The sequence below is a fragment of the Enoplosus armatus genome, chromosome 10, assembly GCF_043641665.1.
Source record: "Enoplosus armatus isolate fEnoArm2 chromosome 10, fEnoArm2.hap1, whole genome shotgun sequence".
In the NCBI taxonomy this organism is placed as follows: domain Eukaryota; kingdom Metazoa; phylum Chordata; class Actinopteri; order Centrarchiformes; family Enoplosidae; genus Enoplosus; species Enoplosus armatus.
This window is the reverse complement of record NC_092189.1, coordinates 20,894,211-20,921,760: the sequence shown is the minus strand read 5'-3', so window position 1 is coordinate 20,921,760 and position 27,550 is coordinate 20,894,211. Positions and strand designations below refer to the sequence as shown.

The following is a 27,550-nucleotide window of genomic DNA, read 5'->3' as shown; positions in this document are numbered from 1 at the left end:
CAGTCACTTCCTATTGATCCTGGTCCAATTTTATTGTGTTTATAGGAACAAAAGAAAAATCCAGTAATTCTGTCAAAAAACTGTGAAAAACTGTGAAAAATGAATGACGTAACCTGGACAGTCCATCCCAAAAACTATGAGGTGATATCACGTTGACCCCCACCCCCTGACATATAAATACAACAGTCAACTGTCAGCAGTGTGGACAATATGGAGTATGAAAGACTTGATGCTACCTGTAATGCATTAGGTTGAAGGAATACTTCTTCATTTTGTAGCCTTTTTATGATATTTGTGATGTTGAATAATCAAATGATGCTGACATTTGATATCCAGAACAGAACCTGACCCGTTCAGCATGATCAGGCGCTTTGTGGACTAAAACACTTAATCTGATAAGTTCGTTATTAGCTGCTTTAGTGCGCTTGTTTATTTGCGATGAAAGGAAATTGTCTCCACGTCAGTCTGGGAGGCTGTGAGATGAAACGGCGAGCATCCGTAACTGGATAACCTGAGAGATGGTGTTCACACTCTCATCTCCTCACAAGTGCTCACTTTAATTAAGGTTTGCAGGGACGAGGACGATCCACGACGATATGTGAGCTGCACCTCGACGCTTCGCTCTGCTGATCCCTTCGCTCCTATCAGGCGTCCGGCATCTCCTGTTTGTCTCCTGTTCGCCACAACACACGTTTGCTTCAGATTAACCACGCTTGAAAACATGTTGTCCTCAGAAACGTAGAGCATGAAGCGTAACGTGAATGATGCAGAGGGCAAAAGGGACCTAATCAAGAAGTTTCATGATTCATGAACATGATTCATTATTTTAAAAGAAAGACAACCTCTCTCACAGATTGATTCATGACATTGAAGTAATTATGGGCTAATGTTCTCGAGCACCTCAAGACGTGTGATTGAGGCTCAGCAGTCGAAAGTAATTGAGTACATTTACATACAAATTTAAGGTACTCAAGTATGTCATCCCACTTTATACTCTTACTCAATTCAGGGGGGAATGTTGTACTTTTACTGCTCTAAATTTATTTAACATTTATAGTTACTTTACAAATTAGAATTTTACACATGAAATACATGATGATGTTTATAATGTATGACACATTCTTATCGATTAAACCGTCCTCAACCAACTGCTCTAACACTCACAGAGGTCATTTTTCTGCATACTTTTACTTGAAATGGAGTATTTTATATTGTGGTATTGCTAATTTTACTTAAATTAAAGATCTGAATAAGTCTTCCACCACTGATATGAGGCTCAAATACATATCATCTATGTTTTCTTTTCATATATTAATCAAATAATTTCAGGAAGTATGCAGCCTGTTGAATGCCAATAGAAATAACAAAATGTAATCTAAGACTGTGTTGGCTCTTTAACTTCTGTACAGTTGATTCTTCCTGTACCTTTATCTAGAATAATGATTTTGCAAAGAAACTAAACCTAAACTGAAACTTAAGGGGATGGTCATTAACCTTTGAGGAAACATTTTTCTCATTAAATGTAATTTAATAAATGAGAAACACTGCAGGAAAGGAAAAATTGCCCTCTGGATCCTGGAGTCACTTTACTTTTGGAGAAACATTTAACCCCTCGTCATTTTTTTGAGTGCATGAGGTCACGATCTCCTGTTTGACTGACAGTGAGTGTAAGACAACACCGCATGTGGATGAGGAAGTGCGTCTTGTCAGCTTTCCCCTGTGACGCTGCAGCCTCAATGGGAGCTAGGAGGAGTTTTAGGGGGCAGAAAATAAAGAGCTCCTACCTGAGCCACAGATCACCTGTGAGGGGGAAGAAGAAAACACACCTGTTGGTAAGAACACAGACTTACAGTTACATATTCCCCTAGATTTTAGTTTTAAGACAATTACACACTAACCCTGCCTGTTCTAATCAAGATTTTGTCATCTGTTCCACTTTCTTTCAGTTTACATTTGTCTCCCATCAGCAAAAAAATATGGTAAGTGTTTCCTTTCTTTGTTTTATTTTCTGTCAAATGAAACATCCTCAAAGTGTAAAAGTAAAGGTTATGAAAATTGCCAAGAAACAACTTCGTTTTGCACAAAACAGTGTGAATTAAGCCTCATGTGGTTCAGCCACAGCACCAGAGCGAACCTACATGTTTGTGTAATGAAGTGGGTCTTGACTCTTGAAAGGTCAGTGCCTTCTCAAGCCACACGGAGACTTTTACTGCATGATCAGTCTTAAACAATACACATCACAAATAACTGTCAGCAAATTCAATTTGAATCCTCATTATTTCCATTTCTTCTACACTGTGAAGACATTGATGTGTACAGATGCCCGGACTTCTAAATGATCCCTAATTCACTGACAGGACTTTCTGTGAAGATGCACTCATTAGTAAAACATTAGTACGGCTCATGCAGTATCCTCCCATTGGCACGCAAAGAGAAGGAGCAGCTTCATTTGATATCCTTGATTTGATTGTATCCTCTCCAGCTTGTCGAGAGACCTCAGACTGATGAAGACAAGTTGATTTAAGACACAAAGAACTCAGCTTCAGTTGATAACGGTGGTCTAATTTGTACCATATTGTGTTACCATGTGCATGGAAACCTCAGGTACGCGTGCATATTGTATCACCATCAGGTTACTATTTCATCAAAGGACAGATGGGAGACAATGCTCCCTGATGGCACCTTCATTGTATCCATCCTGTTCAATAGGTCCACTTCACAGTTGTTACTGGTGTAACTATGAGAGTCAAGAAAACAGGACTTATTTATGCACAATGTAAAAAAAAAAAAGAAAGAAAAAAAAAGAGTTCAGCTACATAAAGAGCCTTGACTATCTTGATGTTGTTTAAAAGCTTATATCTCCGAAATGTCTAGTTTTTAGGGGAGAAAAAGGATTGTTTAGTAAATATTAGTGAGTTTACAGACATGCTAGCAGCTCTGTGAGGCTGTACTCAGGCACAGTGTAGCTTTGAGCTAAATGCTAATATCAGCATGCCAACATGTTCACAATGACCAGGTTAACATGCTGTTTTGCAGCTAACATTTGCTAATTAGCACTAAACACAGTACAGCTGTTGTATGGTAGTTTTACACGTAACTGATCATAAACCAAAGTTTGGACAGAGTGACATTTTCTCCTGATGGTGGCGCTAGATGAAAAGTCAGAGGATCAACAGTTAATATGATCCATATTTTGCGAACCTTGAGTATCTTTCACCAAATTGCATGGCAATCTGTCTAATAGTTAACAAAAATGTTAACTTTATGTTGGCGGCAGATGAAAAGCGAATCCGTCTCGCTGATGTGGAAATATTTCACTGGCTAAGCGAAACCTTTGACCTGCTGGTGGCGCTAGATGACAAATCAGAGGATAAACAAAGTCATTTTGATTTGTCTTTACCACACATAACAGCACAAAAAATGCTGATTCACATCCTAGTAATACATGTGAGTTCAAAAATAGCTCTGTAGAAAAAAAGGTCTCCAGAGAGATGGCGTCAAATTTAAATTCAGTTTGATGATGCATGTAGGCAGGATCAAGGCTGTGACAGTGATGTGGGCGATGCGAGTGGCACTTCAAGGTAAACATCCTCATGTTGGAAGAGGAGGTTGTTCTGTTGTCAACATCAAACACAGAATAGCGTCTGTGTGTGTGAAAACAGATGACCAACAAAAGAGATAATTAACAGAAAGAGGGGGGAGACAATATTCTTTCACGTCTCCCACCTGCGCAGAGTTTGTAACAAGGCTGCAGCTGAGGCAGGTGTTTTATTGCTTTTTTCTTCAAATGACATTTTCTCTGGAGAACAATCACCTACAAGTGGGACACGGCACATTTTTTAAATTACCTGCATGACACAAAGCAGCAGCCAGACTTGATTTAGGTTGTACTTGCAGTACTTGCCCCAGAGTTTTGATAGACAACATTTAAACCCAGGTGGGTTTTGATGGCTAGTGGCAATGTGTTTTATAGTGCAGCTGCGACAGTCATTTGCAGCAATATTCAGTATTTTTAAAATGTTTTGTGTCTAATAAATGAAACATTCTTAGTGTTTCTGCTGAGGTTTTCTTCTTGTTAGGTTGGGGAAAAACTTGAAACACTATCTGGACAAGAAAGGAGCACTAAAACCAATTTTAATTTAAGTCTAACATCTTGACTCATTCACTGTTTTTAGGTTGACAACTAATTTGCACACAATATAATACATCAATTACATTCAATGTCTTTTAAATGTGTTAAACACTTATTTGTGTTGCTCTCTTTCCCTCAGGCGTACAGAGGCAGCGTCAGACCTTACGTCAACTTCGACGCCAAACACGATGCTGAAATCCTCCATAAAGCCATGAAAGGAATCGGTCAGTTCTCTTAAGTTTACTTTTCCCACTCGGCATGTTACACCACTGTGATCTACAGTGCTGTGTAACAATTCATATAGGAAAGATCAAGCTTAAGTCTGTGGAAAACGTTTCAGGTGTTTATTACTTTGTTTGGAGGGCAGACGGCTGTGAGATGTTAGAGGTTACTGAACCTTCTGGATCATTTCAATACATCGTCAAAGTTGTAATAGAGTCACTTTATTGCACATTAAAGCTACAGTGGGTTTATTTATATATATAGTAGAGTTTGTTTAAAAAAGTAATGTGTTACTATGCAATTTAATGTTTAATCGCTACTCTCTAAAACAAATATAACAACAAAACACAGTAATGACACAGCTGTCAGGGAAGGTTTTCCGTTTGTGCATAGGAAGTAATTTTACTTTCACATTGTTTTTGGTCTAATTAGAAAAAGAAACTGTCACCAAGTTAAACTTTATAATTCCAAAGACGCGTCACAGTACAAAGTAATTTCTACAAAGTGTTCTGCACAGTAATGAACACTTACTGCACCACCAAACACAGAGACAGCAGGTTCTTTAATATGACGGCAGGAGCAGAGGGTGAGCGGGTAAACAATCTGGAATGGGTTTAATAGTTTTAAAGTTTTGTATAGGATTAGTGATGAAGTGATACAGGAAACATATACAGGTGATACTAAGCAAAGGAAAACCACATGTTCGAAGTGAAAAGATGTTTTTCAATACATATATTTATTTTATTTACAATATTTTATTTAATACATATTTTTGCCAAACGTTATTGAACATTGGCCGTTACAGTATAGTGTGACACTGAGAACAAGCCAGCAAGGTGAAAGGTGACTTTAATATCCCAGGCCAAACATAGTATTTTGGTTACCACAGTAGTGTTTTTACTGATTTCAGTTCAATAATACCTGTAAGAAAGTTATGTGTTAGAGCCACAACAGCAGGTTCATAGCTCCATTTCCATCATGGGCCTAATAAACAAACTTTTCATGTTACATACAGAATACAGTCAATATACAGTGATTTCATTTAAAGATACCAAACAGCTTTTAAACCTATTTATCTAAGGCGATGTTTACACCGCTGCCAGCACTGTGTCAAAAACACACAGCCTCCTCATTCATTTCAATGAGACTACTTGAGACTATAAAGCCTTCAAACTTTTCTCACCGGTACTTGTAGCAACGCAGCTTCTTGTGTGTGTGTTTTACTATTTTCCGCCTGAACCCAGCTCAAAAGATCCAAGTGTTCACATTTTACTCACATAGGAACAGTTTTTGGTAATCATTCTCCCCCGTCACATTAGAACCACATTAAGAACTGATCTCTTAGTGGTCAATGTGGACCGGAGGAACAATTACAGTGACCAAAAACAAAATACAAATGTGCATGTCAGTATCGTATCTGTCTCTGACAGTGGTGTCAAGCTGCGGGGCATCTTGGACAATGTCTCACATCCTCTCCATGACGTACTGGTCAGACACAAGAGCACCTTCAGTGTCCCAAATGTACAACGGAGCGCCACAGGAAATCATTCCTGCCTGTGGTCATCAAACTATTCAACTCCTCCCTCTGAGTGTCAGAAATCTTCTACATATACTACCTCACTATCACTTATTCTTAAATGACAGTGCAATACATATATATATAGACATACATATACATTGCTGCTGTATATATTTTTAACTTTTATTTTTCACTTAAATATTGTAAATGTGTATATTTTTATTTTCTATTTCTTATTTTTATATTTTGTACATACTTTTATTTCTAAATTTATGCTGCTTTCTAATGTTGAATGGGAGCACCAGTACTGTAAAATTTGCCCCCGGGGATCAATAAAGTATTTCTGATTCTGATTCTGTATTAAGGCAATAATGTGGCCTTAAAATCAACATCCTACGGTACATTTACAGCATACTGAGTGCACAACAAACACCCTAGTGGGCATTTGCTGGAGATGAATAGTTATATTGTTCAGTTTAATGTGGATTACCTTTTGATAGAGTGACCTCATTTTACACTCTCATGTGATCTTATTTTAATTGCAGAGATACAAAATGGGAAACTGCAATCAAAACATCCCTCTGCAGTCATTAGTGTAAATCAATGGGCCCCGATGACAAGCATCAAATTGAAGCTGTCCTGCAGGCGAACATGGTGTAACGATTAACCCCAGCGATTCTCCTACTAAATATAACCTTACTGACAACCTGCACATTTTTTTTTACCCTTTTATCTCCTTCTCCAGCTTCCTGTCAGTTTTGTTTTCTCACAATAAGAGTAATGAGGAAATATCCATTTATAGATTTATAAAAACAAGAATAATATAAGGGACGAGAACAATGATGATATTTATCTATAGTGAGAGCTGCCATTACAGATCAGCAGGGCTTTGTGCCATAATTACCTCGGACTAATTCAACATTTTGATCCCTCAGAGGAAAGACCACATGCTGCCCTTCAGCCTGTTTGTGTATCTGAGCCGTGCTCTCTGAGGTGCTGGTGACTTCCAGGAGCTATTGATCGTTAGATCACACTTTTAAATGCTGGTCGACTCTTCATATAGCAGCATATTGCAAGCTGTCAATAATTCTCAATAAGGTTTTGCTAAAGAGCGCCTGCTGGATGATAGGTGCAAACAGAATAATGATTCATTCCCTTTGTTTATTAAAAAAGAATAAGACGTGGCGCTCACTCTGCATGTTGTTTAATGCTGATTTGACTTCTGGTCCAGGTACGGATGAGGATGTGGTCCTCATGCTTCTGACGGCACGCACAAACGATCAACGCCAGCAAATTAAGGCAGCGTACAAAAAGGCCTACGGAAAGGTAAGACGAGCCGCTGGGAACGAAACCGAGAGCTTACGACAGCTGGCAGTCTCACTGATGGATGGTTACAGGTCATGTCAGCCACTGTGTCCTCCTCACGCACCAACATTACCTGGATGATCCAGCAACACTCAATATCTGCTGACGTGTACTTACTCAAGTGTATCAGTTTTTTATCATCCTTTCATTACTTTCTTTTGTTGTTGTCAACAAAAAAGTGTTTGTCCGTCTCTCAATACTTTCCAATTTCCTCAGTCTGTCTCATTCAGCCTCAACTCCCTTCATTCCTGCTGAAGACACACATCTTTAAAAACAGGTCACATATATATAGTCATGGGGGGGGGGGGGGAATTAGATATATCAGGCTTTCGATACAGAGACAGTACTTGTAAGCATGATTGTTGTATTGTTAAGAAAGATATAAATTATCACTTAAATGCAAAGCCAGGAATCATCATAACTTATACATCATTAAAAGACAATTTCACTCTAAAACACAGTGAATATGTAAGAAACTGGAGAATACAGTTACAGTTACTTTATACTACTTTAAACTGCTACTCCACTACATTTCCAAGGAAAATGTTTTACTTCACTACATTTAGAGCTACAGTTTTGTAATTACTTTTCACAAAACACCAGTTTATGAAATAAAATGCATTGTGCAGAGATTACACTGGTGGACCTCAACCTTCTACAAAGTAGTGTTTAATTGGGGCCCCTTGCAGTTCCACCACAGACACCTTTTCTTAGATGGCTTCATTTTATTTCAACTGTTTGAGGCCTATAACGGTAAAATTATCCAATATTTCACAATAAAAGCAAAGATTAGAGAAAGTCCCAAGATGAATATTTGTGAGGCAGAACTTTCTTTTTTCTACCTCATTAAACATCTCAGGATCCCTCAGATTTATCTCGTAGCCATCCCCCATGTTGGGTACCACTAGGTACCTAACTGTATGTAAAGTAGTTAAAACTGCTCCAACTAGAGCAGCTACAACAATAAAATGCTACTAATACATTGCTGCCTAAGTATTAAAAGTCTAATAATGTCATATATAATAATATATTAGTTCTTTTACTTTCTATACTTGAAGATAGCAGATGCATTTTGCTGATATTACTTCTGTGCATCTGCTTAAGCAGGACTTGTAATACAGTATTTCCTACATTGTTGAATTACTACTTAAGTAAAGGATCTGACTTTTCAGATACCCTAAAGTTTAATTGCACAAAGTGGGTCAGCCTCCTAAAACTTCAAGTTTTTCTGTCATTAAGAATCAAAGAGCGGGAGTTGACATTTTGTACCAACTTTCAACAATCATACAGGGAAAAAATGAATCGTAGAAGAGGCAGACAGACCAATTTCCTGCAGTCTCCAGGGACCAGAATGCAGTTCAGTTAGTTAAACAAGACCTGGGCATTTTACGCCCTCCTGCTCTTACTGTTCTTTCACACTGTCGAGATATTTTAAGACCACCTGTGGACTGAAAGCAGCAAGTTAATTTGCTTTCTGTGCAGGTTTTTGAAAAACATATAATTGCTACCTGAATTATAAATACATGAGGCAGCTTGAGAGAAAACTGTAGCTTTGAATAATACTGTTCTATCAAGACGAGGCTATTTGCTTCTATCACCAGTTCAGTGCACTTCTATTACATGTAATGACTGCAAGAGACAGACGCAAGACAAAAACTGATATCTTCACAGTGTCTTTAGAGTGCACACTATTATTTCTCTGCTACCACTTTCTTTTCATTCTTCTGTAACTTGCAGGGTGACATTTCTGCTCCGTAACTTTACTTTTGACAAACCTTTTATGGAAATTAGATGTGACTGGCCTTTAAAAGATCTGAAAAATTAAATAGGAAAATGGAAACTGAGCGACGGATTATGTAATTTTCTCTTAAAAGTCTCATATGTTGAGCTATTAAAGAGATGAGTGCCTGACTTGTCTGTATATTGAGGAGCTCTGGACTAGAACTGCAGATTATAGGATCCCTTGCATGTTTTGTATACACACACACACACACACACACACACACACACACACACACACACACACACACACACACACACACTCAAATAACAAAGATATAAGCTATTACTCACTTTAATACAGGTCGTGCTCCCAGCAATGCCCAGATATGTGATTCATTATATGACAAATCAGTTTCTGTGAGTAAAATGTGAAGTTTAATTAGTTGGTAGTTCGAAGAAGTATTGCAAAGTAAATATCTTTTCTTCTTATGATTATCTTCGTTCCATTGAAAATGTCAGCAGTGCAGTAAAATGTTACTTATGTCCTCGTCTCTTTGACACGAGGAACCTGAGTGCTCTCTTAATATTGTCTGTTGATAATCTACATTTTCTACATTTACACCCCTGAGAACCTTAAAACGTCCATTGCTCTGTTTCTTTGATGTTACAGCATGTAAATGATGCAAAGTTAAGTTCAATACAAACACAGTTAATATTGTTTGTTGTTCTTCTCGTCGTTAATCGTCTCTTCTCCACAGGACTTGGTCAGCACTTTGAAATCGGAGCTCGGTGGGTTGCTTGAGAGCCTCATTGTGGCCTTGATGTCTCCACCTGTCTCATACGATGCTTCCCAACTGCACAAGGCTCTCAAGGTAACTAATGAAAGTTTCCTCCGATGCTCCACTTGATCCAGATAACAGGTTTTTATATGCAAATGAGTCGAAACCCTCTGACGAGCATAATCACTTTATTGAGGTATTTGTGGGCAGATGTTCCAACATGTGAAGCTGAAACTGAGCAATTTACCTTTTTCATGGCATTTCAATGTGTCATAGCAGGAAAAACACCTGTGTGAACTAATAACAGTGATGAAGGCTCCCTTATATTCAAAACATGCCAATAAGCCAGCATGCACAGTTACAAAACCCCAGCATTGGCCCACATAAATGTATCTCAGCCATTATTGATATAATCAGTTTCACCAGTGATCGACAAGTTGAAATGTCTGCCATGAGAAAAAGGCCTGTTTCATGTTGATGTGCCATTTAAAAGATGTCTGAATGGTTCACGTAGGAGTAAACTGCGAGTGAAAACGTCAGAGATGTATGTTGGCAAATTAAGTGATATTTAGAATTGCCTCTGCATTGTTTAATACACCTTTCATAACCACTCCGTGACTCCGTGACTCTGTCGTCAGTTTTTCTGAAAGGCTGAAAGATGTTTTTTGGCCTGTTGTTATGCTGCCAGAGGCCACAGACTGCCAGGAGACTTCCCATGATGCACTGAGCTCTCTCTCCTCCTCTCCCTCTCCCTCTTTATGCATTCTACCTCCACATCTCAATCCCGTAGTTGCGTGCTTCCTCGACACCCGCTGTTACAATTAGTATTATTAGTCTTATTATTATTATCTCCCCTCGCTCCCTTTCTCTGTCAACCCAACCAGTCGACCGCCCACCCAGAGCCTGGTCCTGCTCGAGGTTTCTGCCTGTTAAAAAGGGAGTTTTTCCTTGTTTTCTTTTGGCTTTATGACTTTTTACTGAATACTTGATTCTCACAGCTCTCGTCAAACCAGATTCTAGCAGCAGGTGGCAGCTGTTTTTAGCTAACAAACTCTGATAAACCCGTCCAAATGGCAGACAGACAAATGGACAATTACTCAGAAGTTTGTCAGAAGACCAAATTAGAGTTAAATTGAGAGTGAATATTGGACTTTCATTCCTCATGCTAAAGCAGCTGGAGGTGTAAGTTGTTCATCATTTTGGAAAAGAAAAAACATTTATTTTGCTAGCATTCAACAGCTTCTTATTAGGTTTTCACAGCATGAAAAAACAACTCTCATTGTTGGAAATTGAGACCAAAGGTAAGCACACAAAGCAATTCATTTGATGCACAAAAGATTATTATTTTGACAATCTCATGAATTGGTTTAGCTTGCCTTTCTCTATGTATCTGCTTCAAATCTATTTAAAGGGTAATTCCGGTATTTTAAAGTAGCGAACTGGCTGCGATGTAATCCTTGCGAGCAACAGCGCCCGTGAACAGTAGGTCCCCTAAAGGTGCTTGTTTTCTCCAGTGACTCAGTACTCAGATTGATATTCTGACAACATTATGGAAAGGATCCCTACACAGATAGACCCTTTTGTTGAAGAGTAAGACCCTTTTTGTTTAACCAGAAACAGAAGTCTCTCAGAGTTCTTCTTACTCTTTAACATAAAGGTCTATCTCTGTTGGGAACCTTTCCATTAAAGATATCAGTTCTCAGTGCAGTTTGTAACATCTGGAAGGTAAAGTAACAGAACAATGTTGTTAATTGAATTTCTCTTCATATCTATCTATTGCACCTCTCGTGTGGCTCAAATGAATAAGATGTCACACCAAAGTAGTGGTGTAACACCTGAGCATATCATTTATTGGTGCTTTATGTCACACTGAAGGCTCATGGAAAATACATTTTGCAAACTACTTGATCCTCTTATAAGCTACAAATTAACCTTTTTTTCCCCTCATTATTCTTTAATAACATTTACATTTGCATTACCAGCGCCAAGGAAATGTTCAATCAAAGTGACGACAAAGCATTTAGGACTTGGCCTCGACATTCTCATCACACCGACTGCTCAATTCGTTTGATATGTCAGACATTACTTTTAGCTGGAAGGTTAATTACAGCAAAGAGAAGAGAATTAGCTTCAAAGTACGACTGAACCTCAGAGCTAATTCTCCATTCTCTAATTGCACACCTCTTCAGTGTGCTGTGCTGATAAATTATACTTCTTATTTCCTTCAGCCATTTTTCTTACATATTGCCACCTATAAGAGTGTATACAATAACGAAAGATTGCTATGAGAACACGCTACCACACAAATCCTTGTTGTCTCATATTGAGTTCATCCACTTATTGTGTTTTGCTCCCAGGGCGCCGGGACTGATGACGATGTGCTGATTGAGATCCTGGCCTCCAGGACCGGCGAGCACATTAAAGATATCATCAAAGTGTACAAGAAAGGTGACTGAAAGAGAGAGACACAAGCAGATAAACATGTTTACTGTTACTGGTCAGTTAGGCTGATGCTTCTTTGAGAGAAAACGGTATAAGGTGAGAGAGGGAAATTAGACAAACGACCATGTTGGATAAATATTTCAATATTGTGAAGGATGTGGAGAGTACGGAGCCCCGGAGTTGCCATAGAGAGGAAAATAATTAGTTCCCACGTTTTGATTAATTCGTGCGCACTAGATAAGTGTGTATAGGGTCTGCAGAGAGCCAGCTCACAGACCAGTATTGTGAGTTAATAGTTTGAGTCAAGCATAGAGGCTGTATTACGTGCAGCTCTGGTTGTGTCTGCGTGTCCTCTTTGGATGTCTACCCGACCTGCTGCTGCTGCTGCTCTCGGGGTCACTCCTCCTTCTGAGCCATAATGGGAAACGTTAATACTAAAGGAATATGACTTAACTGATTAATTAATCAGAACGTGGCCACTCTGGAGCTCCGTAGAAGAGCAACTTATCACCAGCTGAAATGTTTTATTTTTACTGGCCTCCAGTGGTTTAACTTCTCACTTTGCTGCAGTGGTGTAGAAGTGCACTCCAGAGAAAGAAGCACTGCTTTTCAACCAAGTTTCAAGTTACTCTTTAACTCCAACATCTACCATATGAAAAGTAATCTGTTGCCAAATGAACATCAGGGAACAAACAGTAATGCAAAACCAAGCTGCCAGTGCATTTCTGTACAATGTTTCCTGTCATCAATAAATAAATAATAGAGGGATGAATTTATTTGTTCTTTGATTAATTTTATTGAAAATTGTCTTTTCTGGCATTTTGCTTACAGGATTGTTATTTAGAGTCCTTTTATACAAAAAATGTAAATTTCAACATCGGCAACACTACAAGCAAACAATAGTACAAACTCCAAATAGTGGCAGAACCATGATGTCTGGACACAAGCAAAAAGTATAAAAGAGACGACTTTTGACTTATTAGTTATTATTTTGGGCACATTTTAGACCCACATGTTGTGATAGCGCTTTCATTCCTGGCAAAAAAAAATATTCGTATTGTTTTATAGAATTAACAAATGATTACACGCTTGTATAAAAGCTTGACATACAATAAGATGTTTCTTTCTTATTTCATATAGATTTATATATGGTATTTTCTCCAGTGAGCAGAAGATGTAAAGGACTTCTCTCCCTGGTGCACAATGCCTTATTACAGTATGTGGTGCAGCACCGTTTGGTTTCCCACTGTAACATGGAGGAGTGCTGTGTCTCTTAACACCTCTCTCAATCAAATGTGTTGCTGCAAGAATATCTCTAACATACCGTCTCTACATTGTTATCAAACCACAATGGGGAATAGTATGCAACAACAAAGGCACCGAGGGACAGTTTATTTGATCAGGACAGAGGAGAAGGCCACACTGTCTGTTAGCCGACTAATCAAATCTCTGCTGCCGGCGCTCCTCCTGCAAAACGGACGATGGCCCACGAGGGTCGATTGCAACCATTAGTGACGGAAAGTGTAAGCAATCTTCTGAACCTCTTCTCCTTTTTCTTCCAGAGTTCAGCGGCAAGCTGGAGAAAGATATCTGCAGTGACACTTCAGGGCACTATCAGAGACTTCTGGTGATCCTCCTGCAGGTAGAGATGGGGGCTGCCGCAAAGACTCATGTTTCCTTTCATGATAATGAGAGCCTCTGGTGATGCCATTACAAAGTCATGAGAGGTTTTGGTGTGGGTTGGGGGAAGGGGAGGGGGGTGACAGCACAATACACTACGGCTGGTTTCTCCAATGTGTTTTGGTTTACGGACAGAAAGGTAATCTTCATGGTTCTGTGACACTCAGCGGATAATGTAATCTTAAAGGGTTACCTGGGTTTAGAGTGGCTCTGAGCTCACTGTGTTTCTGTCCACACTGACCTACTTTTGCTTTCTGTTTGTCAACCTGTCTCTCTGTCTTTCTACCTGTCCGTCTCTCTGTCTGGTGGATCATTTGTCCGGCTGTGAAGGGGAACAGGGAGGAGGGAGTAGACGAGGGAATGATCGAGAAAGATGCTAAGGTAAGAAGCAAGAACGTGAGAAAAACATGGCGTTGCTTGAAACATCTTTTGTGGATGTCAGATAATTTCTAGCAATGAAATTATTAAAGGTCACTTTAATTCACAAGGGATCTGTTTTTCATCAGCCCTGTTACACAATAATCCCCATGTCACACGTAAGATGCTGCTCTTTGTCTACTTATCCCTTCCTGGTGTCACTGCGATCCTTTTGTCAGACAAGAGTGACTCGCTTTCTGCAATGTGTGCTCATGGCAGCTTTAGTATTGTGGTTATGATAAGTAAAACACGGACTATTTCTTGGCTTGGAGCAGTAACTTCCTGTAGTCTCCAGTGGTTGCCTGGCAACTGCTCCCGGCCAAGAAATAGTCCTGCACATAATCCCTCGTAAAAAACTGAATTGTAGTTTTGATTTTTGTACAGGTTTAAATAAACAAGATATAGCGTGTTAATTTGTGAGCTTCAGCAATGCTGGAAGGCAGATTTTGTTACCTTTGGACGGAGCCGGGCTAGCATGTTTCCCTCTGTTTCCAGTCTTCACGCTAAGCTAAACTAACCGGCTGCTGGCTGTAGCCTTGTATTCAATGGACAGACATGAGAGTGGTGTCGATCCTCTCATCTAACTCTAAACAAATACATGTATTTTCTTACTTGAACGATTGTGATTACGGTTAATAGAAATGCAAGAGAGATGCTTTGAAAACAGCTGTGGATTGCTGTTTCATTGTTTTACAATAACTACATTAATGTCTTGAAATGAGTTAGTTAAAATACAACATACAGCAAACTTAAAAAAAAGTCAATCCCATGCAACAGGAAGATGACCACTGTGCAACAGATCATATTTAACTTAATTTGACTATCTTCTTTCAAATGTCAACATGTTAAAGAAATGATCATATTTGCGTGGCTGCTCTCAAAAGTGCAGTAAAGCTAAAGGCCAAGGCTGAAGAACAGTCAATAGGAAAGATTAATAAAGATGCAAACTTCTGGGAATGGAACATCTTGCTTCCTAGAAACCACTCCTAATTATTGATGTTCTTTCTGTATCTAATTAATTGTTATTTATCTGACCATGAGATGAGACACATTTCTCCCTAATAGCAAAAACAAATTGAGAAAAAGAAAACATTTCCGTGCTGTTTTGGCACAGTACAAGGTCGTACGTCAGCGCTGTCATTTCTGCATGTGTGTTCCAATAAATCCTGTCTACACAAGGTCGCTGTGTGTGTGAGTGTGAAAGTATAAGTGTGTAACTGCCGCTACAGGACTTGTTCGCTGCTGGTGAGGGCAAGTTTGGCACAGATGAGGAAAAATTCATCACAATTCTTGGCAACAGGAGTGCAGAGCATCTGAGAAAAGGTGCGTTTGTGAGAGTTTGTTTGTGCCAGTAAATTTGAATGTTGTGATGTGTGTGTCACCTGCTGAATCGAGCAACAATAAAAGTTGCCAACAACATACCATCACTATCCATTCATGTTTTACTTTATTATTTCACCTAGATAATTCAGGCAGCATTTCAAAAGTCAGTTACTGTTCAAATCAATTTGAGTAACTTAAACAACACCAGTGAAAACATCTCAGGAAGAATGGTACAACCTGAAATTTCACTTAATTTTTTCAAATCCCCCAATGTTTAAGAAGTGAGGCTGAAATGTGCATCAGAGGCAGAAGCAACACGAGACACACAAGGTGAGAGCATGACGAAAAAGTAGAGAGCACCAGAGTTTGTGGAGTTTATTAAGGTTTGATAAACAACAACCACAAGCTCCGCGGCAGTCCTGAGGGCTCGCTGCAAAGAGAGGTCAGAGAGGAAAATGGCAAGACTTGTTCTTAGTCAGCCAGTCAGATGCCCGACTGAATGCACAACTCACTGAAAAATTTAAGTGGATGGACTCGAAAAAAACAGGTCAGTCAGTTAGACGAAGCTAAAGTGAACGTGATCACGAACAAGAGTCAGCAATGAGTGGCCATTAGAGGAACTTCATTTTAAGGTACTTTAGAAACAACAAGTCATCAGTCCTAAAACACAAAATAGGTTGCTTGGTAGTGTCTTCCAAAATTGCCTATAACACTATCCCAAAAATGACACATAGACGTGTTTTCTGATCCAGCACTTCTGTGGTCACGTTTATGCAACTGGAACCATAACGATTGACTTTATTTTATATAGTTCAAAACAAAGTTATAAAATGCTTTACATGGGAAAGATAAAATAAAATAAATTACAGTTAAACAAAATAGAATAAGTAGAATAAAATACCAAACAATAAAATAATAACAGCAATATAAACAAAATGACCTCTTCCCTAAAATTATTTACCATGATATAACAATATATAATATATTTAATACAATATAATGATATATATTGTGTTGCATATCAGGAAAAAACAAAACGCAGGTTGTTTAAAGCATTTTTCTAGTGAGGACCTCTTTTGCATTTGCTCCAACAATTCAGCCACTTGGCCATGAACTACTTACCATCTCAAGGTAGTTCAGGAACATGGCAATGACCTGTTTACACTGATGTCCTAGAGCCACTGAAATAAGCCCCATTTACACATTTGTTTTATTCATCCATTCATATACTCTTGACCAAGTTGTGGCAGCAATATCCAAACGATTACAGATTCATTCATTCATAGCTTGCATTTGCGCTTGGCTTTTAAGCTATTTAATATGCGTCTGATCATCAAGTGATAAGTGATGCTTTTGGGTGATAATGGTGTACCTAATTAAGTTGATTGGGAACACCACTATGGCTCAATAAATACAAAATACAACGCAATAAAAGACAGTCAAAATCACACACTCATGTAGAACACAAAGGAAAAACTAAGCACTGAAAAAGTTTTCCTTTTTAATGCTGAATGCGGTTTATCCCACTCCTAGGAGAACATTAAAGTGTCACTGTGGTTGTTTTGTTCTCTGTAGTGTTTGATGCCTACAAGAAGCTCTCTGGCTCTGAGATCGAGGACAGCATTAAAGGAGAGACCTCTGGGAATTTGGAGAACTTACTGCTGGCTGTTGGTAAGACCTGTGATTTAGCAGGATGATGCTTTAGTGATCATAAAAAGGGGACAACAGATGGCGCTCTCTCTGGGATGCATGATAGAGTGAAATACAGCAGGAGATAACACTTGACAGTAGAAATCAATGCCAATAAAATGTCACATTAACATGACAAACATTTATTTTTACACAGAAACTTGTCAATGCCTCATATTGTTTTCTCCACAGTGAAATGTGCCAGAAGTGTCCCAGATTTCTTTGCTGAATGCCTGTATAACTGTATGTGGGTAGGTGTCAGTGTCCCACAGTATCACACTGGAGTTCATCATATCTCAACATGTGTGTTTTTCTCTGATTTTTCTCTAATGGTAAGGACGTTTTTGTAGGGGTTTATTTCAAAACGAGAAACAATACGAAACATAAAGAAAATACTATTTTTAACAGAAATATAAACGATATTATGGAACATGTTTAATTTAACTGATGCCCTGCAGTACCTTTGGGTCCTTAAAGGAATAATTCAGGAAATACACTTATTCTCCACTGGTTGCCTGGCAACCTCAGGGTGACTTCGTCCACTCAAGAAATAGTAACCCCCATAAAACCACAACTTGTATGAATTGAAAAAATGAGATATAACATGTTAATTAGTGAGCTTTAGAGGTGCTGCTAAGTGGTTTCTTCATTTTGACAGGGCCAGCTGTTTTCCCCCATGTTTCAGAACTACATGTTCTGTTTTAGTTTTACATGTTTTAGAAATCAGATACACCTCATATATTACTGCTAAACATATTGCAAGCCGTACTGCATACTGCATATGAAATATTGTGGAAAAAATAAAACCGCAGCACCTGAAAGAAATAAAAAGATAAAGCTGGTTGAAGATGTAATTTTATAGCTCATTAATGATGAATTTGTTTCTGTGTTTAGCGCGTTGGAACTGATGATGACACCCTGATGAGGATAATGGTGTCGAGGAGTGAGGTGGACATGTTGGACATCAGAGCCAGCTACAAAAAGATGTATGGAGGGTCTCTTTACACCACTATCCAGGTACCGCTCACTCAAACACAGAGCTGTTATCAACCCTCTCAGTGTTTTTCTGTGTGTTTCTTCATGCCACGTACTAAATACAAGAAAAGATGTTATTCTCTGCAGTTATACCCCTGATATTCTAAACATACTCATCTATCCCTGTAAATGCTTTAAAGCACCAGCTGGGTGTATTATGGTTACGCTGCTTATTCACCATTCATGTCAGTGCCATGATGGAGTGGAGATTAGTGATTTACTTTAAATGCCTTGTTCAGTGTGATGAGACTGCCTCCCTGCCTTTCACACCAGCCGAAGTGAATTAATCTATTCTCCTGGAGCCAGATGTTCATACAGCGAGGAGTTATTGCCATCCTCCTGTACAACTCCCAAATGGCCAATAGTGAATAGATAGATAAGACATTATGGAGTAACCTTCGAATAATTGCACTAAAATATAAAAATGAACCAATAAATTGCTTTTAAAGTTTTAGTAGAGTTCATTTATATTTGATTATGGCAATTATTACAAATGGATCATTTTTTCAACTGTATTTAAATTTCATGTTTTTTTTCCCAGTGACATTATTTCATATTCCTTTTTATGATCTTTTAACTTTTAACAGACTCTCTCACTGCTGATATGTTTGACTTGTCAATCACAGGTGTGTGCTGTAGCTAGCCACAAGTTAGCTGGCTAGCTACATAGCATCTCTAGCTTTGTTGACCTTTGCCTGTGCACTGTATTTATTTACTGCAGCAGGTAGTTGACAAATTCAGAATAAGTTTACTTTGGTTTGTTGTTGCTCTAGCTATTATATACAGTTGTATGGATATAGCTAACACAAGCTAGTTGGCTACATTTTAGTAGCATTCACTGAGCCTGCTAATAGAGGTGGGGGACATGTGATAGTTTCGTGACAGCACGTATTACATTATATTCGGCAGACACAATGTGGGGTTCAGTGCCTTGTTCAAGGACACTTGAACATGTGGAGAGGAGGAGCAGACGGATCCAACCAACCGGAGCTACAACAGCCCACATGCAAGAAAAGTGACAATGTGACATACAAGTGTCATTGGGAAAAACACCAATAACAAATTAAAAATATCAAACAATGGAAAAGAAATAAGAGGAAACTGAGTGTCTTCCACTTAAAGCTCAAATAAAGTGGAATGAACTTATCATGTAGTGATACAGAATTGATTAAGCAAATAAAAAGGAACCTTCTGAATTTCTCAAGACTGATAAAATAATTACGTGCCTGTTGTTTTTGCAGGAGGACACAGGTGGAGACTACCAGAAGGCTTTGCTCTACCTCTGTGGTGGGAATGATTAATGCTGTTTTATGATGTGTTTCGCAGCACTGAATGATGAGCCGTCGTGTTGCTGCGAGACAGAGCTACATGTGAGATGAGCTTATTGATCCGGAGTTGTTGATTCTTTCTGACTTTGGCTTGCTATTGATTGAATTAGTGTGAATTACCCACTTGTCATTTTGACTCATGACAATATCCTCTGTATGAACAGCAGTTAGAGTGCATTCACTTAAGAGTTATTTAGTTTTAGTTTAATATTACACACAATTTAAACAGCAAACAGCTCCACCACATTAATGAGTACAGGTGCAGTTTGGATTTTAAAGTAGAGAATAAAGTTTGAATCATTAAATATGTGGTTATTTTTTACACTGTTGCCCTATTTGTGCCCTATTTACATACAATGTTAGCAGTTACCTTATTTGTGCACAGCGCTCACAGCATGTGTTAAATGCAACGTAGAAAATACAATTCTGCTGCTGAATTATTAAACCCAACATGTCGACAGCGCTCCCGCTCTCATTAATTACACATGAACTGCTGATCCGGACTTGAATTGCAATGCGGCGCTCAGTGATCAATAAGTAATGGGACACTATTAGACATTTGTTGACTCATATGAAAACATCTACTGGCTCCATGTCTTTCTGCATGAAGGAGCCTGATGTCAAACAAATCGGGTCCTTAAATCAATAGATGGGAAGTTACCTCACTTAGCTGGAGTTGTACCACAGGGTGGCAGCAAAGTCTGAGATCAGCACACTCTTTCTACTTAATGCATTTAAATACCACTGAAATATATGCCACTTTTATAGCACTGAAACATTTTGCTTTGAAAATCATTTATCTGAATGTATGTTTTTGTATTTTCAAAAACTTCTTTAACTTAGAAAATTCAAGCACTCAGAATTCAAACTATGTTCTGATTGGTTCAAAGTTCAAAATGTTGAACTTTATTAGGTATGATTTACTTACCACCTAAGATTTTAGATTAACTATTTGTTTTTCAGCCACTTGAGCCCTTGAACCTTCAAAGTAAAGGTTCAGCCCATTCATATATATTTTACATCTTGGGAACCTTTCGATCTGAGCTAGAATTTAAAATAAAGTCCTGGGTTTGAGACGTTCTTGTCCTCACTGCAGGAGTTTGCAGTAATATGAACCCATATTACCCGGTGTCGCTGAAGACATTCAGATATTAAGATAATATTTGATCTATTTTATCTCTGTGATTCCAGCGGGGTACATACACTGGATCAGTTTCTCATGATTTTTATCTCTAAATTCAGGACAGGATGATCTTTGAGTGAGCACACCAGTTAGAACAGAAAGCTTATTTACCTGCTACTCTCTCACAGTTGTAAATGTAAATGTAAAATGAGTTTGGTTTCATAAATGTATCCTAACGCTTAGACACAGGCGTAAATGTCAGAGAACAAACAGAGCGAGTATTTATAGACGTCTCTGTGCTCCAGAACCCTCTCCTTATGTTCATAAAATCTCTGTCTGCCAGACGTCGTGTTATGTATTCAAAAAACACCCGAAGGTTCAAGTTGGAAAACGTTTTCATGTATTGGCATGCTTTTCCTGCGAGGCTCCAGCTCTCTTTGTAGACAAGTATTCACTCCAATTCACTACAAAATGACTCGCAAATTGATGTAACCTTTACTCTGTAGTTATAGTCATTCAGGTAAGGAGCCACACTATTGCATTTCTGTTGCTGTCTGAGCTTTTTATTGCAGTTAAGCTCTCACTTATGATTTTGTTTCCGATATGATGTGGCTCAAGATACGAATGATGATGAATTTGAAGGCTACGTTTGCACAGGCAGATCAGTACTGACTGATATTTTTTAGCAGCTTTGTTAACAAATCTTATGACAATAAGATTTTGCAGCTTAAACAGAAGCAGAATTGAAATATCAGTATAAAACCACAAAGTAGACAAAACAAGTATTATACTATAATGTCTTTAACATTAACATATGTTTAGTACGACATTTTTTTTTACTGAAAAATCCTATAAAATATATATTACATTCCTACAAAAAAGAAACTACCTCATGAATATTTGGGAAGAAAGTTTAGATTTTTTTGTATATGGCAATCCAATTATATAATCAAGTGTAGTATTGACTGCTGTTGGCTGTTGATGGCAGTCCTCTAATTTAAATGAGGTAAACCTGCTGAGTCGAGGCATTCCAGTTTTAATGCTGACGCCTGATTGCACACATTTCAGTAATTCTTTAATGAGGAAGTTAATCAGGACCAAGTCCAGTTTATGCAGCGTTTATTGAGACCGACTGAAATCGCAATACCCTTAAATTCAACCTCAAAATATTAAGATATTATTACAATTTGAGCAGATACGTGTTTATATGCTGACATATGTGGTACAAAGGCACCATGTAGTGCAAGATGTACATTAGTTTACAGTAAACACACCCCCATTTACACAACAAACACATTTTACTCCTGTTTTCATCTGTTTTTGCAATAGCAAAGATCTCAGCTGTGCTATAATACAACACCCCTATACTATGACTGCAGTTTGGCTGGTTGATACAGTCGTTAATCAGTAAGAATGACTCAGCTCTTATGTGGCCAGTAGCTGACTGTCATAAATCACTGTGTCTCTGCGCTGGACGTTCATTTCCACTGCAGGAAGGTGGCAGGTGTCATATTTCATTCTCAAATAAAAAATGAAGTAGTATTATTTTTTCACGGTTCAGGATGGTCATATCACTTCCTTAACGAAAATCTCTACTGTAATTCGGTTGTTCGCTCATCTCTGTTGTGAAAAGTCCTGATGGACGCTGATTTCTCGGTTGCACCACACACTTATCAGTCTCATTTCACGCTAACAATGTAATATTTGTGGTGTTTCATTAATTCCCTTCAGTTCTTTGTAATCTTGGCTCCACCAAGCTTAAAGCTCTTTATAAAGCAAATGCCCATTCACACACATACAAAGGCATTCATGTAAGCCAACGCACACACACTGTGTCAAATCTCCTTACAGTCAGTAGTGCTGGGGTGTGTTCTCCCTGCTTTCAGTTTGACCAAGGCCCACATCTCTGAGCCAATCAGGAGCCACAGGCAGTCAGGCCACCTGTAAGTCCACAGTCCGCTCAGGAAGGATGCTTTGGCTTGGGACGTAAATAGGAAATTAAGAGATTTAAAGCAGCATGAAGTACTAAACCTGAAAGAATAGCCAACAACAATAATGCAGAGCAAAGCTGTTTACAGGAAACATTTTACAACAAAGAACTTTTCACCAATGGGAGATTGTCAGTCAACTGAAGGACTTCCTTTTTACCACACTGACAGCTTTGATCCAGTCCTAAATATCTACTGCCCAATATGATGGATGACAGCAATACTTTGGGTCCAAATTGGACTCCACAGATCACGATTAGCGTCTAATGCCAACGCTCAGTGCCAATGCAAGTAGTAATGTGTCCTTTATATAGTAAGAGGAAAATACGGGTTTGGAAACCAGGTTTTATGGAAAGCCAGTGACAACTGAGGTCATGCATTGTCAATGTCTTTTTGCATACAGGGACTGAGACCCTCCCGTCTTCCAGGATACCATTAGCTACATAAGTCACAGTGCTGAAAACAAGACAACACATTAATTACTTGCTGGATGCTTTTACTCATTTATTTAAGTGTGCTATAGTAACATAATGCATGTGGGTTCCCTATTGTCCACTTGCTGAGACATACAGTATACAGTTGGACAGCAACTAATTTAGTGTCTTTTCATTGGACATAGTTTGCAGCAGAATGCGGCAGCACAGAACAGCTTGGGGTCATTCAGGCGCTGAAATGAGTCTGGGTTAAAGCAGAAGCAATTATGGTTTCGTAAATTGGAATATAAAAACTACTTCAGTGCAATTTTAAAGCATTACTGACAATGAACTCTTTATTTTTATTACCGGGTTATTTTATTTCTCGTGGTTTTCTTGCATTTGAGGAGAGTTAGTGCCTAATGTGAGACCGATTTCAACAGCTTTGAACACTGCAGTTGGTCTGTAGGTTATTTAATCGAATGATTCCACATACAGAGTTGTTAAATTAAGCATGAACAGGTGTTTTTCTGGCATTTTAGTGTTTTTGGGGGAATTGTTTTAACTGAGCGTACTTTTAAAGCTCTTTGCTTCACATTCCACGAGCTGCCCTGCAGAGTCAAAGTCTTGTGTTTTCAACAGCTGGTGTTGCTTGAAAGAAAACAGTTATTTTGTGACCGCACTCTAATTTACTTTTTGTTGCAGACACATTGCTTCAGTCTTCCATTAACATTTCCTACATGGCCCAGAATGCAACATGCTGAGAGCCTGAACTTGATGGATTTCAGCTGTGAGTAATGCATTATGCTACAGCAGGAGATGAAGCTGAAATCATCAAGAAAAATGAGAGTCATTCCTCTTCCTCAAATCACAGCATGCCCTGAGGCTGCTCTGTTCTGGTCTGTTGGAGAAAGTTGTGTCTACCTCTTACGTAAAAATCTCTGTGTGACTGTTGAATGTTGCTTCATGTTTGCTGCAGATGATTTAGCTAAATCCTGACGTGATATCACAGCACATTATCAGCTATTTGTCCCGTTAATCTAAGGATGAAGGCAAATATACAAAACACAGAATGGGACATTACCAACAGCTGTTTTTAGTAAAGAGGAAGGATGAACTTTTTTCTTTTACATGCTTGCCTCCATTTTTCCCAACCAAGGATGTGAATAAGCAAAACTTTTAATGTTAAGCATTTTATGTGACACATGAACAACAGAAACCTTTTACTTGTGAGAGAACAGAACACTGAATTATTGAAAAGTGTTGTGAACTGGTGTGTTAAAAAACACATGACGAACTATTGTTTTTAACAGAGAGTTTTCCTGCAGGGCGCCTAAAGTTGGCTGTTAATGGACAAGAGAGTATTGCTGAATGACTTTTCTTGCCCTAATGGGAACCCTCAGGTCATAAGCACCTCTAATGGTAAAATTATTTTGTGAGACATGAATAACTGATTTACTGGACTCCTTACGAGTGAGAGAATATAAATAACACTGGAATGTACCTTCTTTAACTTTAGCAGTGGTGGAAAGTAACTAAAATTGACTTGACTTGATTGAACAATTTTGAGGTACTTTACTTTACTTGAGTATTTCTTCTACTTCACTACATTCACTACAGAGAGAAATATTGTACTTTTCACTTCCCTACATTTATTTAAGAGCCATATTTACTAGTTATTTTTCAAATTCACAAACAAAACATATGATCCATTGTAACAGATTAAACCACCAAAAGTGTATGAAGTAGTTGAAATTAGCTCCAACTTGACCAGTGACTACATTAAAATACCACTTACACATTAATACATCAATAACAATGATCCAATAATATAATATAACACTGACAGTAGCCACTCTGCATTATGAGAACTTTTACTTTTGATACTTTTACTTGTAATGGAGTATTTTCATACTGTGGTATTGTTACTTTTACTTGAGTAAATGACATGAACACTTCGTCCACCACTGAACATTAATGAATGCAACTCATGAACATTTTGCAACTATACTTGATTGAATGTCATGTAAGACATTAATTAAGTTAAACTTTAGTGAAACTCTGATCAAACCACTTTGTAATGTTTCAGACAACTTTTAAGGTCAGAATCAATGGAGTGGAAAAGTCTAATGATCCTGTTACGAATGCCAAACATAATGTATAAATCTTCAGTCTAACCTGCCAAATATTTTCCGGTGTTAGTATTATCTAATGCAAGCCCCAGCTTCCCTCTGACTTTGATTTTGCAAGTTGAGCATGTGATGTTTTAATGGTTTCACACTGAGAATGTGGATTCAGAGGCTTGTCAGTGCCAAAGTATGCAGGCCAAGGCTTCTAAAAATCACACTCCCTCTGGTTAAATAACTGTGTCAATACCCAACATGCTCAAACTCCTAATCTCCCAGCAAATACCTTGAGCAGGAACGGGACCGTGCAAACACATTTGGGAAAGACAGAAAAGGGCTTTGACAAAAATCAGATTGTAGGATGAGACAGGATGCTCTTGTTTAAGTAGGTGTTTTGAATCAAGGATGTATTGAGTTTGATGGAAAACAAATACCTTTAAATGAAATTACATGAAGATGTGCTGTCTAGAGGCAAACATTGTGTATGTGTGTTTACACGTATTTTCTCAAAAAGCAAAGGCTTACCCCAGTAAAGTTCTCCCAAATTGACAAATCATAGAGCAACATTAAATAATAGATAGAAAACATATTTATTGAAGAGTAGAACCATTGTTAACAATGTGGAAAAATACATACAAAGCTGTGCAAATCTACTTAAATTCTACTAAAGCTTTTTTGTGAGAATAGATTACATTTTGTAGCATTGATGTGACTGCACAGAGAGCTGAAGGTATTTTAGTTCTTCACCTTTTTCTGTCTCAGCAATCATAATCCTGCACCATAGTGAAAAAGAACGTGCAAACACTCGACCAGGAGTCTTTGCAGTACTCCTCTGCCAGCTTCCTGTTGTAAGGTTGACAGGATTTGACAGCTCTGTGTGCGGGTCGTTTGGTAGAAGGTGGATCAGTCTTCCTCTGTGTATTACGGAGCCTGAAATGTGCCTCTCTGGCAGCTCTTCTGCACATACCCGCCCTCACCAACGCACTACTGTCCTGGCACAAATTCTTCTGCTTCCTCAGCGCCCTCGCGATTTGCTTCCAGTAAAGTTTGACGTTGGAAGAGTACTGGGGACAAACAGACGGTGTAGCGACGTACTCACAGCCAAAGCTCCTGCCCCCCTTCTTGCAGCTGACACCGAGGATGAAGAGGTCCTCACCTGTTGCTGCCCAGGTACACTCGGACTTGTCTTTGGAGACCATTTTGCCCTTAATGGGCTGCGCAGAGACAGATTTGGGTTGACGGCCCACCTTTTGCCCCGGCTTGTTCCTGTCGTGTCCTCTGTCCACCCCCCGTCCCCTCCTCCCCTGGCTCTTCTGACAGCTGCTCAACATCAGCTGATGGGAAATAACAGCCAGGACCAGCAAGATGGTGACATTGGTGAGGAGAGCCATGAAACTAGCAGAAAACACCCTATAAGAGAATGAATTCGGATTTAGATAACTTCAAATCCCTTCATTTCCCATTGCAAAAATAATCATTATAATCCCCTATTAGACTTATGTTTTGGCAGGAAATTACAACTTTTCTTGCAGAAATGTTACACTAATGTTGTACTCAAAGCTTAAGACAGCGACTCGGAAAGACAAAAGGCTATAGTGTTAGGGTTTAAATCTTTTAGAATAGAATATTTTATGGCAATTTAAAGTGCTTCACATTAGACATAAAAAATGCATCAAGAAAAAACACAAGGAGAAACACAAGGTAACATAAAAAGTCACATACAAATTGAATTTTACAAGAATGAAATAAAGTAGCAGATAAAAATAAGCTATAAAGAAATAAATCAGAATAAACAGAAGAATAAAAAGTTACAGTGCAATTAGAGATCTGTCTAAATATCTCCAAACTTTTATTTAATAAAAGGCAGTGCCAAACATGAAACAATCAGAGAAAAGCATAGTATGAATATAGTGATGGCATAGAAAGTAAAAAGAAAAGACAATGCTGCATTACAACTCCTCTAAGTGCAGACATAACAGGGATATAACAGGACCATATGGGACCTTTAAGTTCACTGTAGGAATATTATACATTAAAGTAATATATCATGAAGAAGGTACTGAAGTAAGTAGCAGCCACCATACACACACACACAAGTCCTGATACTATAATAATACCATAGTGATAATCAGGTATCAGTGCAGATGAGACAGTGATGACTTAACTTACCAGCAGTTTTTAGAGTATAAACTTCGGTTTGCAGTCCTGACACCTGAGAGCTGAGAGTCTCCTTTACCTGCAGCTACA

General features: G+C 38.5%; 2 protein-coding genes across 2 annotated transcripts; one reads left to right on the top strand and one right to left on the bottom strand.

Annotated features, from left to right (window-relative positions):
• Window positions 1-1,682: 1,682 nt before the first annotated feature.
• anxa5a (annexin A5a) lies at window positions 1,683-19,626 on the top strand. Its single transcript, XM_070913340.1, is given in 14 exon segments — window positions 1,683-1,758; window positions 1,761-1,832; window positions 1,918-1,979; window positions 4,272-4,356; window positions 7,105-7,199; window positions 9,719-9,832; window positions 12,097-12,187; window positions 13,744-13,823; window positions 14,192-14,242; window positions 15,508-15,601; window positions 17,177-17,272; window positions 17,483-17,541; window positions 18,185-18,307; window positions 19,567-19,626. Coding segments are annotated over 14 exon segments (1,158 nt in total).
• Window positions 19,627-26,061: 6,435 nt separating this feature from the next.
• Window positions 26,062-26,694, bottom strand: LOC139291860 (fibroblast growth factor-binding protein 1-like). The gene has a single exon (XM_070913979.1). It carries the CDS (start codon window positions 26,692-26,694, stop codon window positions 26,062-26,064), a length of 633 nt encoding a protein of 210 aa, XP_070770080.1.
• Window positions 26,695-27,550: the final 856 nt, after the last annotated feature.